This window comes from Pristis pectinata, chromosome 17 (genome assembly GCF_009764475.1).
Source record: "Pristis pectinata isolate sPriPec2 chromosome 17, sPriPec2.1.pri, whole genome shotgun sequence".
Taxonomy (NCBI): Eukaryota; Metazoa; Chordata; class Chondrichthyes; order Rhinopristiformes; family Pristidae; genus Pristis; species Pristis pectinata.
This window is the reverse complement of record NC_067421.1, coordinates 44,482,304-44,503,174: the sequence shown is the minus strand read 5'-3', so window position 1 is coordinate 44,503,174 and position 20,871 is coordinate 44,482,304. Positions and strand designations below refer to the sequence as shown.

The window sequence follows — 20,871 nt, the reverse complement described above, 5'->3', positions numbered from 1 at the left end:
ATTTCCACCCTGGGAGAAAGACTCTGACTATTTACTCTATCTATACCTCTCATCATTTTATAAACTATCAGATCATCTCTCAGCCTCTGATGCTCCAGAGAAAACGATCCAAGTTTGTCCAACCTCTCTACAGTAATACACCCCAATCCAGGCAGCATCCTGGCGAACCTTTTCTACTCCCTCTCCAAAGCCTCCACATCCTTCCTGTAATGTGGCAACCAGAACTGCACAAATGTGACCTAACCAAAGTTTTATTCAGCTGCAAGATGACTTGCCAACTTTTACACTCAATGCCCGGATAGATGAAGGTAAACGTGTCGTACGCCTTCTTTACCACCCAATCTACTTGTGTTCGAACTTTCACGGAGCTATGGACTTGTACCCCAAGATCCTTCTGTACATCAGTGCTGTGAAGGGTCCTGCCATTTATCGCCTACCTTCCCCTTACATTTGACTTCCCAAAGTGCAACACCTCACACCTGCCTGGATTAAATTCCATCTGCCAATTCTCTGCCCATATTTCCAACTGATCTATATTCTGCTGTATCAATTGACAATCTTCCTCACCAACCATAACTCCACCAGTTCTCATCTCATCTGCAAACTTACTAATGAGCCCACCTTTATTTTTGTCCAAATCATTCGTAAGTATTACAAACAACAGTTCCCAGTGTAAAACTACTGGTTACAGAATTCCCACACTGACATGTCTGTCCACGGCCTCCTCCTCTGTCAAGTTGAAACTAGGTGCAGATTAGAGGAACAGCGCCTCATATTCCGCCTCAGTAGTCTCCAGCCTGACGATTTGAACATTGAATTCTCTAACTTCCGGTAACCCCTCACTTCTCTCCCTTCCACCCTTTTATTGACTGATCCCACTGGCCCTCCATCATCCTGTTTCTTTCCCCTCCCCTGCCCTCTCGATCTATCCATCACCCACACACTCCTCCCACCGGTTCCCCTCCCCACCTCCCTCCCTTTATTTCACGGTCCTATGTCCTCTCCTATCAGATTGCATCTTCTTCAGCTCTTTGTCACTTCCACCTGTCACCTCCCAGCTTCTGACATCTTTCCCACCCTCCTCCCTTCCCCACCTGGATCCACCGGCTCTTGCTCCACCCTTTCTCCCCACTTTTTTTATACCATCTCCCCTCTTTTCTTTCCAGTCCAGATGGTTCTCGACCTGAAACGTTAACTGTCCATTTCCCTCCACAGATGCTGCCCGACCCAAGTTCCTCCAGCTCCTTCGTGTGTTGCTCCGAATTTCCAGCATCTGCAGGAGATGCAGTCGTTGAATATATACAGAGCGTGAGAAAGTGTTGAGGCTGACTGGATCAGTCTTAATCTTACTGTATGATGGAGTGGGCTCAAGGGGCAGACTCCTGCTCCTGTTTTGTAGGTTCTTATGTTCTCAACACGAAACTATCCAGACAAACTGGCCTTACCAACAGCAGTGTTCAAGGCAATCTCTGCCAACAGGGCCTCACAGGCTTCTGTTTTCTCTGCTAGTACAATCTTTTGTTCTGCAAGTTTCAGGTTTAACTCAGCCAGCTGAACACTGGCCTCCTTTAACTTGTCCAATCCACCCTCCAAACGCTTGCATTGAGCTGCAGAGAGAGAAAGAGAGAGGGAGAGGGAGAGAGAGAGAGAGCAAAGTAAAGTGGGTAACAACTTTCCACTAATGAATATTAGGACAATCAAAGTCATCCTCTCCCTCACCCCTCAGGCATGAGTCTCTCCCCAGCCATCTCTAGTCTTACAGGTCTACCACCCATTTCCATTCTCTCCCTCCCCTCAACAGAGCAACCCTGCCACCTTCTGCAACTTCCTACTCACTTCCTTGCTGGTCTCTGCCTGAAATTCCCTCCCGAACCTCTCCTCCTCTTTATTTATCCATTACCTTTTAACACTCTCCTCCACTGAATGTTTGATCAACATCCTGATTTCTCCTCCAATTTTCTGGTTGAGACTCTCTGAGCTCTCTTGGGATATTTTTCTACATTAATGTTTGTGTATAAATGGAAGCTGTCATGTTGAGGGCACTAAATGAGATTTATGACGTTTGCGCATAGATTTATTAAATATCAGAATAAGATCTATCCTGGGCCCAACATATTGATGCAATCATGAAGAAGGCACTCAAGCGGCTCTACTTCATTAAAAGTTTGAGGAGATTTGGTATGTCACTAAAGACTCTTGCAAGTTTCTACAGATGTACAGTGGAGAGCATTCTGACAGGTTGCATCACAGCCTGGTATGGAGGCTCCAACGTGCAGGACCGATAGAGGCTGCAGAGGGTTGTAGGCTCAGCCAGCTCCATCATGGGCACAACCCTCCCCGCCATCGAGGATATCAAGACACAGTGCCTCAAGAAGATGGCATCTATCATTAAGGACCCTCACCACCTGGGACATGGCCTCTTCATGTTACAGCCATTGGGGAGGAGGTACAGGAGCCTAAAGATCCACACTCAACGATTCAGGAACAGCCTCTTCCCCTCCAACATCAGATTTCTGAAAGGTCCATGAACACTACCTCATTATTTCTCTTTTGCACTATTTGTTTTTGTAACTTATAGTAATTTTTATGACTTGCACTGTACTGCTGCTGCAAAACAACAACTTTCACGACATATGTCAGTGATCATAAACCTGATTCTGATTAACAAATGCCATCATTTTGTTAGAAAGTTTACACTGAACAGTAAACATGAGGATAACATAAATGGCTTAAAAATGTCCCTGATTTCTCAATAAACTTCTGGTTCATATTTCCTTTGATGGCCCTACCCAAAATGAACTGATCTTTCTCATTCAATAGCCGAGCATAAGTGTTGATGAAATCCAGGTAGTTTTTCGGAGTGACATAGTTGCTGCGTCTTAGCTTCTGCAAGAATGTCAGACTGTACTCCTCAACTGAACCATGCACCATAACCATGTGGTCTATCACATTCTCAGAATGTTCACTTGGAATCATTGGATTCTTTCCTGTAATAGAAAATGACAGTTAAATGTGTCTCAGTATAAATCTATCGCACACAGTTTGCTCATTAACAGCTCAGATGACTGTTGCAAAGGTACCAGCAGGTTTAGGGAGAGTGGAATAGGTATTCAGACAAAGAATGAGCTATCATTGTTCTGAATGGTGGAGCAGGCTTGAAGGACCAAATATCTTTCCCCACTCCAGCTTTTATGCTTCTAAAAGCTGCAGAATGATCTTCTACACATTGTTCAGTGTTCCACTTGCTTCTGAACTTCAAAACATGCATCTAAAATTATGTTCACACCTTTCCTGAATTTCTAACAAACTTATGGTTTATGCAGAGGGAGGTGGGTATCACTAGGCTGTAAAGGACGTTGTTCCTGGTAAGTTTTTTGCTCACCTAAGAATGCCTGTGCCACGGCAAGCAGTGCCTGGGGTGGCCACGGTAAAAACCAGTCAATCCCAGTATTATTCACCAGACCTGCAAAACACATCTTTATCAGTCACACACCACTCATGTATCACAGAGCAGGAATCATGCAGCTTTCAGTCTGCAAGATTACTTGAGAACACAGAAAGCTTTATTTGCAGTTAATAAACTCAAAATTCAACCAAGTTGTTCAGTAAATATAAAATAAAATGGCACCAATGCAACAAAATATCTCCATGTAAACAGAAGAATAATTTTGAGAGCCAGAAGGTCTCAGCTCAGCAGTAGGAGTATGCCTGAAAATGCAGGTTAAAGAGGAGCAGTGCAGGGGCCTGCGACAAGGCCCACAGCAGTGCAGCCTTGCATGAGGATATCCTGCCACTGCAGAGGAAATGAGGGCAGAAGCAGAGTTGGATTCGGAGATCAGGAATTGCAGCGGGCAGGGTGAGAGGGGGGCAGGAGGTACACAGAGGAGAGTACTGCAGAGCAGCTGGAGAGAGGATCCTGCTGTAGAGGTAACTTCGTTCTGAGGTGGGGAGATGACCAGCTGAGAAGGCAATTGGAAAGATGATGGGGGTGGTTGGGAGTCTGGGGTCATCAGTAGCAGTGGATGGAGGAAGCAATCTCTTCAAATTACAACCTAAAAATGGCACCGGCCTGGAAGTGTGGCTTCCCTTTCAGCAGCCAGGGTTAAGGTTGGGTCTGTTAAACAACACCAACGCCTCAGATAAAGACCTCCATCAGAGTGAGGGGCTGACTCGGCCCAGTCCGAGTGCAGAAAGTGACACCTAATCAAAGGCTTTGATCGCTGACGAACTACTGTACTCGTCCTCAAAGTAGATAACACATTCAAATCATTTTTGTTAAACAAATCCATTTGTTAAACCATTGGAATGTTAAGAGAGATGTTAAGAGGAAAGAACATTGATGTGGAAATGCTGAGGGGAAGATCCAACTCGTACTTCCTCTTCTCGGGAAGGTGGGACCTGTACAGAGAGGACGGGTTACACCCGAACCAGAAGGGGGCCAATATCCTTGCGGCGAGATTTGCTAGGGTAGTTCGGGAGGGTTTAAATTAGTTTGTGAGGGGGAAGGGAACCGGAGGAGTAGGTCAGAGGAAGAAGGGGATGGGGAAAAGTTAGATCAAACAGGTAGAGAGGCTTTGGGGAAGGAGAAGCAGAATACAGGCTATAAAAGTAGTAAGGTAGATGGACTGAAGTGTGTTTACTTAAATGCAAGAAGTGTCAGGAATAAGGGGGATGAACTGAGGGCTTGGATAAGTATGGGGGACTATGATATCGTGGCTATTACTGAGACGTGGCTGACGTCAGGAGAGGAGTGGATATTGAATATTCCTGGTTTTCGGTGTTTTAAGAGGGATAGGGAAGGGGGGAGAAGAGGAGGAGGGGTGGAGATACTGGTCAGGGACACTGTTACAGCTGTGGAAAAGATGGACGTTGTAGAAGGATCAGCTCTAGAGTCCGTATGGGTGGAATTAAGGAACAAGAAAGGAGCAGTTACTCTACTAGGAGTATTCTATAGGCCCCCCAGTAGCAGTAGAGATATAGAGGAGCAGATTGGCAGGCATTGTTTGGAGAGAAGCAAAAATAACAGGGTTGTTATAATGGGAGACTTCAACTTCCCAAATATAGACTGGAACCTGCTTAGTGCCAAAGGTTTAGATGGGACGGAATTTGTTAAGTGTGTCCAGGAGGGATTCCTGACGCAGTATGTTGACAGGCCCACTAGAGGGAATGCCATGTTAGATCTAGTTTTAGGAAATGAACCGGGACAGGTGAAGGATCTATTGGTGGGTGAGCATTTGGGGGACAGTGACCATTGCTCCATAACCTTTAAAATTGTCATGGACAGGGACAGGTGCAGAGAGGACAAGAGGTTTTTCAATTGGGGAAGGGCGAACTATGAGGCTATAAGGAGAGAACTTGGGAGTGTAAATTGGGATGTCCTTTTTGAAGGAAAATGTACCATGGAGATGTGGTCGATGTTCAGGGATCTTATGCAGGATGTTAGGGATAAATATGTCCCGGTGAGGCAGAGAAGGAATGGCAGGGTGAAGGAACCGTGGGTGACGAGAGAGGTGGAACGACTTGTTAGGGAGAAGAAGGTAGCGTACATGAGGTATAAACAGCAAGGTTCAGACAGGGCCCGTGAGGAATATAGGGTAGCGAGGAAGGAACTTAAGAAAGGGCTGAGGAGAGCTAGAAGGGGACATGAAAAGGCGTTGGCTAGTAGGGTTAAGGAAAATCCCAAGGTCTTTTTCAAGTACGTGAAGGGTAGGAGGATGGCTAGGGTAAAGGTAGGTCCGATTAAGGACAAAGGTGGGAGAATTTGCCTGGAGGTGGCGGAAGTGGGAGAAGTTCTCAATGAGTACTTCTCTTCGGTATTCACCAGGGAGAGGGGTCTTGATGACGCGGAAGGGAGTGCTGGTAGGGGTAATGTTCTTGAGGTTGTAGATATCAAGAGAGAGGATTTGTTGAAGTTGTTAAATAATATTAAGACAGATAAATCTCCGGGGCCTGATGGGATTTTCCCCAGGCTGCTTCGAGAGGCTAGGGAGGAGATTGTTGAACCACTGGTAAGGACCTTTGAGTCCTCGTTGTCCACGGGGATGGTGCCAGAGGATTGGAGGGTTGCGAATGTTGTCCCCTTGTTCAAAAAAGGTAATAGGGATAGGCCAGGGAATTATAGACCGGTGAGTCTCACGTCTGTGGTGGGTAAGCTGTTAGAAAGGATTCTAAGGGATAGGATTTATGAACACCTAGAGAATCATGGACTGATTAGGGACAGCCAGCATGGCTTTGTGAAGGGAAGATCTTGCCTCACAAGCCTGATAGAGTTCTTTGAGGAGGTGACTAGGAAGATTGATGAGGGCAGTGTGGTGGATGTGGTTTACATGGATTTTAGTAAGGCGTTTGATAAGGTTCCTCATGGTAGGCTTCTTCAGAAGGTCAGAGGCCAAGGGATCCAGGGAAGCTTGGCTGTGTGGATTAGGAATTGGCGTGCATGTAGAAAGCAGAGGGTTGTGGTGGAAGGAATGCCCTCGGATTGGAGGGCAGTGACAAGTGGTGTCCCGCAGGGATCGGTTCTGGGACCTCTACTTATTGTGATATTTATAGATGACTTAGATGAGGGGGTGGAGGGCTGGGTTAGTAAGTTTGCGGACGACACTAAGATCGGTGGTGTTGTGGATAGTGTGGAGGGCTGTCGGAGCTTACAGAGGGATATTGATAGGATGCAGAGCTGGGCTGACAAGTGGCAGATGGAGTTCAATCCGGAGAAGTGTGAGGTGGTACACTTTGGAAGGACAAACTCCAGGGCAGAGTACTGGGTGAATGGCAAGGTACTTGGCAGTGTGGAGGAGCAGAGGGATCTGGGGGTTCATATTCACAGTTCATTGAAAGTTGCCTCACAGGTGGAAAGAGCAGTTAAGAAGGCCTATGGGATGTTGGCTTTCATAAGTCGCGGGATTGAGTTTAAGAGCCGCGAGGTGATGATGCAGCTTTACGAAACTCTAGTTAGGCCACACTTAGAGTACTGTGTTCAGCTCTGGTCGCCTCATTATAGGAAGGATGTGGAGGCGTTGGAGAGGGTGCAGAGATTTACCAGGATGCTGCCTGGATTAGAGAGTATTGAATATGAGGAGAGGCCTAAGGTGCTAGGGCTTTATTCACTGGAAAGGAAGAGGATGAGAGGAGGCATGATAGAGGTATATAAAATATTGAGAGGAATAGATAGAGTAGACAGTCAGCGCCTCCTTCCCAGGGCACCAATGCTCAAGACGAGAGGGCATGGCTTTAAGGTTATGGGTGGGAGCTTCAGGGGAGATGTCGGGGGGGGTTTCACCCAGAGAGTGGTTGGTGCATGGAATGCACTGCCTGGGGTGGTGGTGGAGGCAGATACATTGGACAGGTTCAAGAGCTTGTTGGATAGGCATATGGAGGAATGTGAGATGGAGGGATATGCGGGAGGAAGGGGTTAGGTATGTGAGGGTGGTTTGATGGACGGCACAACATGGTGGGCCGAAGGGCCTGTTTTGTGCTATATGGTTCTATGGTTCTATGGGCCCCATTCACCACAGAAAACAGCCACATGCTATAAAGGCTGACAACGTTGAATATATTGAAAGCTACAGAGTCATATAACCTCCTGGCTATAATACTGAAGACTTGCTCCAGATTTAGCCATGTCTCTAGACAACCTCTTCCAGTGCAGCATACAATAGACAACGGTGAAGAAGGCGTTTGGCACACCACCCTTCATCAGTCAGGGCACTGAGTACAGAAGTTGGGATGTTATGTTGCAGTGGTAAGAGACATTGGTGAGGCTGCATGGAGTATTGTGTTCAGTTTTGGTACCCTGCTATAGGAAAGATGCCATTAAGCTGGAAAGAGTGCAGAGGAGATTTGCAAGGATGTTGCTGGGACTCGAGGGACTGGATTATAGGAGAGGTTGGGCAGGCTAGGGCTTTATTCCTTGGAGCATAGGAGACTGAGGGGTGACCTTATAGAGGCATTTAAAATCATGAGAGACATAAGATAGGATGAAAGCAGTCTTTTCCTCAGGGTTGGTGAATCAAGAACAAAAGAGCATGGGTTTAAGGTGAGAGGGGAGAGATTTCATAGGAGCCTCAGGAAACAACTTTTTCACCCAGAGGGTGGTACATATATGGAACGAGCTGCCAGAGGACAGATACAAGGATAAGAAATGTTTAGAGGAATATGGGCCAAACACAGGCAAATTGGACTAGCTTAAATGGTCAGCATGAACAAGCTGGGCCAAAGGGCCTGTATGTGTGCTCATGACTCTATGACTAGGTAATCCCACATCAACACCACTACCAATTTGGAAAGTGTATTTTTGTGCATAAAAGGACAATTCCAATCCATCAAATTTGTGTACTCCCAATCATCCAGAAAGTAATGGATCCTGAAAATGTGCGATGCCCATTCATTCTCTGACATTATAGTAGAGTCAAAGAGCACGGGTTAGCGGGGCCCGTATAATACACTATTGTAGATGCTCTTCAATTTCTAGGCCCATGTTTCACGTAGTTAATTCCTTTGAAGTAAAAGCAATGGTTTTGAAGGCTACCCTCAGAAGCCTACTTTAATTAGAGACTATATGTGATCTTAGTGCAATGGTTAGCTTTAGTTAGCAGCAAAGCACAGCAAAACATTCAAAGTCATGAATAAAATACAGACCTGGGAAGTTTCTGCACCGTGTCCGTAATAAATCACCAACAGGTGACATGCCCAACACAATGTGCAGATTACTGGCACTCTTATTAACAAAGTACTGCCAGATACTCTCCTTTGCTGGACTGGAACCAGCTTTCATTGCTTCCTCTCTTATTTGTCCTAAGATGGCTTCTTTCTCCTCATCTGGAAAAAGTGCTGGGACAATGCCTGAAAAAGGACATTGATGAAAAAATCCCATTAGTTTGCATTCACTCTGCAGTTCCCTTTACAGCTCAGTGCTGCCCGGCCCAGAGGAACGGCTGTGAGCGTCCTCGTCTACTACCGTGCAGTTCTGGCACATTATGCAAAAAATTCAACTTCAAAATTGTGAAACAATCATCGGAAAGCTACACTATCAACCCAGTTGTGAATATGAAGATACTGTTATGTTTTATTCTTGTTTTTAATTATTGTCAAAGCCATCGGCTGATATTTTTAATGTTAAAGAATTATGGATGTCTTTGTTAATTTGGTATACGTAAGAATAAATAAGTAGGCAGAAAATTGAAATTATTATGTTAAATATAAAAATCAATAAAATTAGCTAACAAGAATACATTAAAAATTAATATTTTACAAAATTAATTTTGCAATATAGAATGTTCCTACAAACCAAGTCAAACTTGAAGCTTTACATTCAAGGCCTGGTAGGTAACTATAAACATATATCACCATTGTTTCAGAAAGAGAAACATAAGAGTGGAAGGGCTAGAAACTTTAATACATGCAAAACACACCGAGAAGTGGTGTGTGGAGCCAAACCACAAGACTCCAATACTGTACAGTTCAAGGCCAAGATGGACGCACACAAAAACAGGCCCAGGTAGCATCACCAGGTCAGGTCTCTCAACAGATTCTCTTTCCAAGTTCTAACACAACATCTAGGACCTGAAACATTCCTTCTTTTTCTATCCACAAATGCTGCCCAATGTGCTAGCTGTTTCCAGCATTTTTTGCCTTTATTTCATATTTCCAGCATCTGCAAATATTTTTAATTTTTCATTTTTTGATTTTCTTAACATTGCAATTTTGATGCCTACATTTTCTCAGGTGTCATCCAAGTGACACTACAAGATTATTTATCAGTTAAGTATTTTATAAAATTCCATCAGAGAGCACATACACGCTACCATACTCACTCCAACATGAATTTAAGAAAACATTCAAACTGCTACAATGAGGAAGAGTCTGTTAATGCCACCCCTGCAGTCTTTCATGTGCCTCAAACTAACAGAAATGTGAGGTTAAGTGTTATTTTGGGAATACCTGAGGTCAACATGTTATTTATCAGCTCCAGGAATCCCTCCTCAGCCACATGTGCATCAGTAAAGAGAAAGACTGTTGGCTTGTTCTCGATCCCTAGCTTCAGATACAGAGCCTTCAAATCATCTCGGAAATTAGTCTCTGAATAACCTCGACTCAGAACAATCTCAAAAATCTGATTTGAACAAAACAGAAATGGTTAGGTGTTTATTAGTACTGGTCCTGTGTTAATATGCTGATTCTGTACTCAATCTAACATGACACATCATATAAATTACCTAATGGCATTTAATATAGCACGAGCTGCAGAAATGGGAGTTTACCTCACAGTTCGCTGTGTATGTAGCCAGCTTGGTCAGGGACTGCTTGCCAGATCCACCAACACCCACCAGCAGGGCGTGGCCCCTGTCCATCCTGATAATCCGATGAATCCGTGTCAAGTGCTCCACAGCGTCATCAAACAACACCAGTTTCATGTGCGTCTTCAGTTCATTATACTCTTCCAAAATTTCCTGCCAAAGAATCGATCAAATTTTACCTATTAAATTCTGTCATTTGAAAGCCAATCCAGGAAAATGTGTGCTGAAATCATTGAAAGTAGCAGGGTAGGTTAGGAACACAGTTAACAAGGCATACACAATTCTGGACTTTATCAATAGATCCTTGGGAGTTTAAAAGAGGGTCATCATGCTGAACTTCTATAAAGCACTAGCTCGGCCTCAACTAACTAGAGTACTGCATTCAGTTCTGGTCACCACTTTACAGGAAAGATGTGAAAGCATTAGAGAGGGTCTGGAAAAGATTTATGAGACACAAGAGATTCTGCAGATGCTGGAAATCTGGAGCAACACACACAAAATGCTGGAGGAAGTCAGCAGGTCAGGCAACATCTATTGGAGGGAAATCAGTTGGACTGCACTTTGTGTACAGTTCTAGTCATCACAGCACAGGAAGGATGTGGTAGCAATAGGGAGAGTGCAGAAGAGATTCACCAGGATGTTGCCTGGAATGGAGGGCTGTAGTTATAGGGGAGATTGGATAGGCTGGGTTTGTTCTCACTGGAATGTAGGAGGCTGAGGAGTGATCTTATAGAAGTTTATAAAATTATGCGGGACACAGGATAGATAGAATTTTTTTTCCCCAGGGCAGGGGAGTCTAGAACTATATAGGGCATGGGTTTAAGGTGAGAGGGGAGACATTTAAGGAGATGAGAGGTAGCTTTTCCACACAGAGGGTGGTGAATATCTGAAACGAGCTGCCAGAGGATCAGGATCGGGATCAGGATCTGATCTGGATCCATTAGAGGAGCTGCCAGAATATCTGGAACGAGCTGCCAGAGGAGATAGTGGAGGCAGATACAATAACATTTAAGAGGCAATTGGACAGATACTTAGATAGGAAAGGCATAAAGGGATACAGGTCTAGTGTAGGCAAATAGGATTAGAGTAGGTAGGCATCATGGTCGGCATGGACAAGGTGGGCAGAAAGGGCCTGTTCGTGTGCTGTACTTTTCTATGATTCTATGACTTGTTTCTGGAATGAAGGACTACCGTCACAAGGATAGATCAGAGAGGTTGGGGCTGTTTTCTTTGAAGAGAAGGCCGAGCAAAGATCTAATAGAAATACTAAAATGATGATAGATTTGGACACTGCATATAGTGGCAGGCTGTACCTGTGGAGGGTTACAGGTAAAAAATAAACAGGAAGAGAATCAATAGTGGCACGACCAAAACCTTTTTTCCAAAGGCTGTTCTGAAACCCGAAAGCACTGCCAGCAGATGTGATGGAGACTGATGAGAAATGGAAAAAATTTCCACGGCTAAGGAGAAGTGGTCAGGAGATGGAATAAGTGAGAAGAGACCAGCGCAGATACCATGAACCAAGTGGCCTCTTTTGTGATGTAACCATTCTGTGATTCTCTGATCTTTCTCAAATATTTGAGAGAAATTTACCTGAACTTTCAATACTGCTTTGTAAACAAGTTAATTTGCAAACTACAAACAGCAGCAACAGCAGGCACAGTAGTGTAGCAGTTAGCGTAACGCTATTACAGCGCCAGCGACCCAGGTTCAATTACAGCTGCTGTCTGTAAGGAGTTTGTACATTCTCCCTGTGTCTGCGTGGGTTTCCTCCAGGTGCTCCAGTTTCCTCCCACATTCCAAAGACATACAGGTTAGGAAGTTGTGGGCATGCTATATTGGTGCCGGAAGTGTGGCGACACTTGCGGGCTGCCCCCAGAACACTCTATGCAAAAGATGCATTTCACTGTGTGTTTCAATGTACATTTGACTAATAATGACATCTTATCTCTTATCTTATTCTTCTGCTGGTGAAAGAGGACTGTTAGCTGGAGAATTCTCTGCTCTACAAACAATGCCAAGCAATCCTCAGTGGCCTTCCCTGATCAGGTAGACAGGACGTCAAATAGTTGGCACTTCCTCACATTACCCAGTGGATTCAGCCCAAAGCACACCTCTGAAGATATACGAATCCAGAACTTCAGACTCACAGGTCAGTAGATGGTCAAAAGAGCAACACTGCTGAATTCTTGTGATCTTGTGAAGTAATTCAAGCATCAGATTGGACTGATTGATTGATAGAAGATTCAGAAAATCTGTGATGGAGTAGGCCATTTGGCCAATGACATCCGTGCCATCGGAGAAAGAGCCAGTCGGCCTCATCCCATTTCACAGCACCAAGTCCATCGCCCTGAGAGATCAGCTGTTCCATGTGAAAGTACTGCTTAGGGGCGGCATGGTAGCATAGCGGTTAACGCGACGCTATTACAGCGCCAGCGATCAGGGTTCGATTCCTGTCGCTGTCTGTAAGGAGTTTGTACGTCCTCCCGTGTCTGCATGAGTTTCCTCCGGGTGCTCCGGTTTCCTCCCACATTGCAAAGACATATGGGTAGGTTAATTTGGGTTCAAAATGGGCGGCGCGGACTCGTTGGGCAGGAAGGGCCTGTTACCACGCAGTAAATAAAATTTTTTTTTAAATTTAAATACTTAAAAAATTAAATTTAATTTAAAAATTTACATGTGATAAGGGTTACCCACCACCATCTTTTCAGGCAGTGAGATGAAGAAAAAGTTTTTCACCTCACCACCATCTGGTTAAAAAGTATTACTTCTATATTTGGAATATTGTGTTCAGTTTTGGTCACTCTGCTATAGGAAAGATGGCATTAAGCTAGAAAAATGCAGAAAAGATTTACAAGGATGTTGCTAGGACTCAAGGGACTGAGTTATAGAGGGAGGCTCAGCAGGCTAGGACTATATTCATTGGAGCACAGGACAATGAAGAGTGATATTACAGAGGTGTATAAAATCATGAAGGGCATAGATACACTGTCTTTTTTTTCCATGGTTGGGGAATCAAGAATTAGAGGGCATTGGTTTAAGGCGAGAGGGGAAAGATTTAATTGGAACTTGAGGAGCTACATTTTTTTACACAGAGGCCGGTCAGTATGTGGAATGAACTGCCAGAGGAACTGGTTGAGGCAGGTACATTAACAATATTTACAAGGCATTTGGACAAGTACATGGATAGGAAAGGTTTAGAAGGATATGGGCCAAACACGGGCAAATGGGACTAGCTTAGATGGGCAGCTTGGTTGGCATGGATGAGCTGGGCAGAAGGGCCTGTTTCTACACTGTATGACTCTATGACTATCTCCCCTATAATTCTTCTCCCATTTACAGGTACTGTACATGGATAGGAAAGGTTTAGAGGGATATGGTCAAAATGAAGACAATTGGGACAAGCTCAGATAGGCAGCTTCGTTGGCATGAATGGTGTGGGCCGAAGGGCCCACTTCCATGCTGTATAACTCTATGACTCTGTTTATTTTAAGTGTAGGCCCCCAGTTTTTGATCTCTGCAAAGGGAAAGAGGTCTTTCCTGTTTATTTTATCTAGACCCCTCATAGAAGTCTCAGCCTTCTCTGTTCCAACCTTTCTCCAGAGCTAAAAGCTTCTACTCCTGTGAACATCCTTGTACTTCTCCTGTGACATCTATTCTGTATTGTGGTGACCAGAACCGTGTGCAGTACTCAAGGTCTGTACAACTAGCTAGCAGTGTATACAATGTGTACAACATTCCTACTCAATAATAAAATGCTTCAAATAATAAAAAAAAGTCAATGACTCTTTGCCTCAATACAGCTCCCTGCATTGAGTCAAAGAGTCATTCAGCACAGAAAGACACCCTTCAGCCCATCAGTACTCTGAGCCCATATACCAGTATTTGGACCTTAGCCTTTCTTGCCTTGTTGTTCCATACCTCTCAGTATCCTCCCAGTTATGGTGCATTCCCTTGCCTTGTTCCACTCTCCATATGCATAACTTCACACATCTCCAGATTAAACTCCATTTACCACTTTTTATCCAATTGACCAGTCCATAGATTCATCTTGCAGTTCATTTCTCTCCTCTTTTTCAATCCCATAGCCAATTTTTATATCAGCTGCAAACTACTTTATCATGACTCCTACATCTAGATCAGTAATAAACAGGACAAAAAGTAAGGGACAAGTTCTGTACCCTGGGGAAGTGTACAGATAACAGTTCTCCTGTCCTCCATCAACATTACCTTGCCTTTCTGCCATCATGCCAACTTTTGGATGCCATGGACATTTTTTTCTCTGCATGCTATGTGAGACCTCCTCATGGTAGGCTGCTCGAGAAGATAAAGGCACATGGGATCCGCAGAGATTTGGTAAGTTGGATTCAAAATTGGCTTGGTCATAGAAGACAGAAAGTAGTGGAGGAGGGTGTCATTCTGACTGGAGGTCTACGACCAGTGGTGTTCCACAGGGATCAGTGCTGGGACCTCTGTTAGTTGTGATATTTATAACTGATATGGATGAAAATATAGGTGGTCTGTTTGGTAAGTTTGCAGGTAACACAAAAATTGATGGAGTGGTGGGCAGTGAGGAAGATTGCCGAAGGACACAGCAGGATATAGATCAGAGGAAATGGTGGAAACAGATACGATAGCAACATTTAAGAGGCATTTAGACAGGCAAATGAAAAGGCAAGGCATGGAGGGATATAGACCACGTGCAGACACATGGGATAAGTTTAAATTGACATCATAGTTGGGTTGAAGGGTCTGTTACTGTGCTGTACAATTCTATGTAAGAGTCCAGCTAAAGTCTGTGTTGATTACATTAAAAGCATCATCCTTTTGAAAAAATTCAATTGTCAACGGTAATGTTCCCTTAACAAGTAGGCAAACATAATCCACCTTCCATGCAATAATTTGTCAGTGCTCGCTCCACACCTGGAAGAGAGCTTTAGCAGCCTCATAATCCTGCAGATCTTCGTATACACGAGGCTCCCCCTCATGCATAAACGTCCGGTAGTCTCCAAACAGTATCGGGTTCCTGGTAGCTTGCTCCAATACATTTGGGAAATGTTCTTCTATTAATTGGCTGATATTTCCTTGAACCTTAATATAAAAAAAATGAAAAATAATCTTGAAGTAAAGACTTCAATGCAAGCAGAATGGGTTTTCACAATTTCTTTGTTACATTTGTTAATTCTCTTTAAATCTTTTGTTTAAATAGAGAAACTTCAAATGCATTTTGATGACCTAAGCTAAAGTTGACCTATGAAATCTGCTGAGCAAAACGTTACTATTAAAAACGGTGGGAATTTGTATCATTCCCCATGGTGTTCCCAGTCTGTTGATCTTTATACTAACCAGCGTTTTGTCCACTTCATTAATGAGCCTGTCATGAAACACTCGAAGACATTCATTCCTCCAGAGCCTGACCATCTGTGCAACTGTTTGAAACCTTGGTAAATATTGGAAAAAGAAAAGCACTTGTGAGTATTGGAACAGGTAAACAATTAGAGTAATAGAGTCATTGAGCAATACAGCATGGATACAGGCCCTTCGGCCCAACCAGTCCATGCCAACCACCGTGCCACCCAGCTAGTCCCAATTTCCTGCATTCAGCCCATATCCCTCCAAGCCCCGTCCCTCCATGTACCTATCCAAGTGCTTCTTAAATGATACTATTGTACCTGCCTCACCCACTTCCTCTGACAGCTCATTCCATATACTGACCATCCTTTGTGTGAAAATGTTGCCCCTCAGGTCCCTATTAAATCTTTCCCCTCTCACCCTAAACCTATGCCCCCTAGGTTTGGACTCAGTTGTTCATTTTTACATCAAGGGTAGTGGACTCACACCTCCAAAAGTCTGAATGACCAAAACTGACAGATTTTGTAAAGTAAGGGGTGAAAGGTGGGCCAGTGCTGATACAGTCAAGCCATGATTTAGACTGAATGGTTTCCCCTGCTCCTACAATGCTCATGCTATAGCTATTCCATCCAACACTCAGGGCATTCCATAACTGAAATAAAATAATAATCAATCCAAATTACGCACTGATACAGCCACATTCTCATGAAGCCTTGGTATCAGACTTGTACAGCACAGGAGCAGGCCCCATCGGCCCACCCTGACGATGGTGCCTGTCCACACTAATCATATGTGCCCACATTAGGCCCATATTCCTCGACACCTTTCCTATCCAAGTACCTGTCCAAATGCCTTTTAAACGTTGTAACTGTATCTGCCTTTACTATCTCCTTTGGCAGCTCGTTCCAGATATTTACCACCTTCTGTGTGGAAAACCTACCCCTCAGATCTCCTTTAAATTTCTCCCCTCTTGCATTAAACCCTCTAGTTCTAGACTCACCCACCCTGGGAAAAAGACTCTATCTATCCTATCTACGTCCCTCGTAATTTTATAAACTTATAGAAGTATAGGTCACCCCACAGCCTCAATCAAATCTGTGATACATGATCTCCCTTGCACAAAACCATCCTGACTGCTAATCAGTCCTTGACTTTCCAAGTGAACATACATCCTGCCCTTCAGAACCTTCTCCAACAATTTCCCTGATTTAAGGCTCACGGACCCGTAGTTCCCAGGCTTATCCCTGCTGAATAAGGAGAGAACATTAGCCATCCTGCAGTCTCCTTGCACCTCACTTGTGGCTAACAAAGATGCCAAAACTCTGTCAGAGCCCCAGCCATCTAATCCCTTGCTTCCTTTAGTATCCTGGGATAGATCAGGCCCTGGGGATGCATCCACCTAAATGTGCTCCAATAGTTACAACACTTCCTCCTTCCTGATACGGACATGCTCCCCCCTTAACTCTCCAGCCTCCATGTTCTTCTCCCTGGTGAATACCGATGAGAAGTATTAATTTAGGACCTCGCTCGTATCCCCTGGTTTCATACATAGATTACCATTTTTGTTCCTTAGCAACCCTCTTGCTTCTAATATACACATGAAGTGTTGTAGGATTCACCTACTTGCCAAGGTTGTTTCATGGCTCATTTTTGCCCTCCTGATTTCTTCCTCAAGTCCTCTCCTCTATAAACCTCAAAGGACTCATTCAGTACCAATCTCCTTTACTTGACATATGCTTCCTTCTTCTCCCAGATCAAACCTTCAATATCTTTAACCAAGGTTCCTTAAACTTACCATCTTTTCTTCTTGCCCTTACAAGGACATAATGACTCTGAACTCTTACTATCTCACCTTTAAATGCCTCCTACTTATCCCCTCTAGCAGCTGCTTCTAATTTACTTCCACCAGTTCCTGTCTTATGCCATTGAAATCCGTCTTTCCACAGTTTGTGGCCCTATCTCAAGGACCAACCTTATCTTTTTCCATGACTACCTTGAAGCTATTCCCAAAGGGTTTCTCCACAGACACTTCAATCACTTTTCCATCCTCATTCCCTAAGATAAGGTCAAGCATAGTCTCCTCCCTAGCAGCACTCTCAATATACTGCTTCAAAAAACCCTGATGGATACAGTGTACAAATTCCAGCCCATCTAAGTCCCTTACACCAAGACAATCCCAGTCAATATTGGGAAAGTTAAAATCTCACAACACTTCAACTGGGTGTGGCTGAACACTGCACCTAGATGGCACCAATTGGATTGTGTATAAATGCTGAGCTGGCTAATTTCAGCAGGACGAGTGCTGATGACAAAGAACTAGGGAGAGAAAACGTGTCCTTTTTGGTACAAGATAACAGCAGTATATTAAAAACAATACATTAATGTAACAGTTGAGGGGCTGGACATACAAGAAAGATATACCAGGCTTGGGCTTGGGTATGTGAACCAACGTCAGTGCTCTCTCCTCAGCCAACATCAGGTTACACTAAGTTGGTTCCAATGGGCTGGCCACATCATTTGCATGCATAAGATGATACTTCCAAAACTCTGTCATTGCAAGATATCATCAAGTGGACAGAAGATTCTGAAAGCCTGTTTGAAAATGTGTGACAGCCCTGCTGACTTGTGAGAAACCCTGGTCCACAATCACTCCAAATGGAGAAGGAACATTTGCAAGGTATTGAGAAACTCTAGTCCATGCAGTGAGAACCCAGCACAGTGTGCAAGCTGCTGAGAAAGGGAGCAGGTGCAGAAGCAGGGATACGGCAAGGAGGAAGCAGGCTGCTGAGTGGATCTTGGATGGCAAGGAGGCATTCAGCCACTTGTGACTGCTCCATCATTCAATTAGATCGTAGCTGATCTTTCCTCTGGCTCCACTTAAGGTCCTGCACTATAATCACCACCCTGCTGTAATGTTGCCAAAAAGGAAGTTGTCAAGCAGCAAAAGGTTTCAACAAAATGCAATCAGTAAGATAACAAAAACAGAAAAAAAACAGAAATAGAAAAATAGAGAAACTCAGTAAAAACTAAATTAGATCAGAAAATGTCCACAACATCATAGTCACATCAGAGTAGATATATAAACATCTTATGAAAGGTGGCTGAATACAATTCATCTCACTGTTTACATGGTGTAACATTGGGTAGTTCTCACACCTGAGGCAAAAGACTAGGGGTATGAGACCCCTCTAGAGACATCAATAAACACCATCAGTATCTGCTACTTGCAGTACTGAGGTTGTAATCCAAGGTCCTCAGGATGGTTGCAAAAGATCCCAATTCATTAATCCAAGAACAGCGGCAGGATTCTCACTTCATGTCTGGTCCATTAAGCATGCATTAAGGCAGGTTGTCCTGCTACTTATTCTACCGTTGAGTGTGGGATCTTGCTGTGTAACTACCACAGCTATTACACTTAGGCTTTGATGAGTCTGAAACACTTTCAGATGGCTGGAGGATAAGAGAAGTGCTATATAATTGTTAGCATTAATGATTCCCCAGCCAATAAGAGACATGTTTATAACCTTCAATGAAAATACAAATCAATTAATCTTACCTCTCGGGAGTTGCAAGGACAAGTCCACCAATCACCCTGGACAGGTCTCGCAGATTGAAGATGTAGTGAAACTTTGAAGGAGTTGGAGGCAGCTCCTGCATAATCATGCTGTATAGTTGTAGAGTAGCAGAGATCACTTTAACACAGATTGCCTGGATTTCTTCAGTGAAAGTCTGTGCAACAATCAGTGATGGGATAAGTTGCACATCACTGCACTGCCCTAATCCTTTGTCCCTTACTGCCATTATACTGCCCTTCCAGTCAGCAAGACTCTCTGCCTTTTACGATCAAATAAGGATGTCCGCGGCTCAGGACACATCAGTGGTGTTCCATTTACCTTGTTATCCTTACCACACAAGACTGATCCCAGATCCAGAATTCCAACCTGATTCAGAGGAAGTTCTGGCTGATGTCACTCTCAACTGGCACAGCTCTAATTACAACACCTTACCCTGATGGGACCTGTCCATCCTCCAATCACAAGGATCCCTGGCCACCCCCCCATCATACATCCCCCAACAACACCCACAGATCTCCACTCATCCCCTGACCACATCGCAGCTCAGTGGTCCTCCACACCTGTGGCACAAGCAATGAACCCTCAGCAGAATTAGGTCACATGTGGTGCCATCCTCGAATCACTCATCTGCCCCTCACACAAGGCAAAACCGGGGCCAGAACTTTGTCTTTTGTCAAAGCTGCAGGTCACTTTAACAGATTTTAAATGTCTCTGACATAAGAGATAGTTAAAAGCTAATAAAAATAATTAAAAAGTAGAACTTTTTATGATGTTTGAAAAAATAAAGCACATAAAATAATCTAAAACACTGAACAACTGAAAAATAATTTCTGAAATATCACACTATTTACTTAACCTGTTTTTCTACAGGCCTGGGAGCTCCCTTGAAATCATCTCCAATCCTACAGCAGGTCTAAAAAATAAACTGCTGGAAGAACTCAGCGGGTCAGGCAGCATCAGAGGGACGGTTGACACTTCAGGCCCAGACCCTGCATCAGGAGAGTGTAGAGGGAAGATAGTAATGTATAGAGGTGACAGGAAGGGTGAACATAGAAAGGTGAAGTGACTAATGAATTGAGAAAGAATTTGAGGGAGTATGCTTGGGAGAAAAAGGCCAATCATGCTGCTCACAGTTGAGAACTACACTCATTTGTAAAACTTCGTTGGTCTACATAGAACACAGAACAGTACAGCACAGGAACAGGCCCAGTATTATGTGCAGAACAGAACAGCTCTGTACTGTTCTTTGTAGACCAATAGTGTCCTAGAAATGAGTGTAGCTAAGTTTTATACAGCTGCAACATGACTTACCGATTTTTATACTCAATGCCCTGACCAATGAAGGCAAGCATGCCGTACTCCTCCTTTACCACTCTATCTACCTGTTTTGCCACTTTCAGGGAGCTATGGACTTGTACCCCAAGATTCCTCTGCACATCATTCTTCCTAAGGTTCCTGCCATTTACTGTATACTTTCTGCTTCCATTTGACCTCCCAAAGTGCAACACCTCACACTTGTCTAGATTAAACTCCATCTGCCGTTTCTCTGCCCAAGTTTCCAGCTGGTCTATTTCCTGCTGTGTCCTTTGATAACCTTCCTCACTATCCATAACTCTACCAATTTTCAGGTTGTCTGCAAAGTTACAAATCAG

At 44.0% G+C, this 20,871-nt stretch overlaps 1 protein-coding gene across 1 annotated transcript in view; it reads right to left on the bottom strand.

Annotated features, from left to right (window-relative positions):
- The window catches only part of dnah10 (dynein axonemal heavy chain 10), a 285,578-nt gene that overhangs the window by 97,201 nt on the left and 167,506 nt on the right, over positions 1–20,871 (bottom strand). The window contains exons 48-56 of the mRNA XM_052032383.1: positions 19,201–19,373; positions 15,639–15,732; positions 15,216–15,383; positions 10,257–10,445; positions 9,937–10,108; positions 8,635–8,838; positions 3,383–3,463; positions 2,790–2,987; positions 1,446–1,607 (exon numbers count right to left, since the gene is read on the bottom strand). Of these exons, the coding sequence (XP_051888343.1) occupies positions 1,446–1,607; positions 2,790–2,987; positions 3,383–3,463; positions 8,635–8,838; positions 9,937–10,108; positions 10,257–10,445; positions 15,216–15,383; positions 15,639–15,732; positions 19,201–19,373 (1,441 nt within the window). The remainder of the gene's footprint in view (positions 1–1,445; positions 1,608–2,789; positions 2,988–3,382; positions 3,464–8,634; positions 8,839–9,936; positions 10,109–10,256; positions 10,446–15,215; positions 15,384–15,638; positions 15,733–19,200; positions 19,374–20,871) is intronic.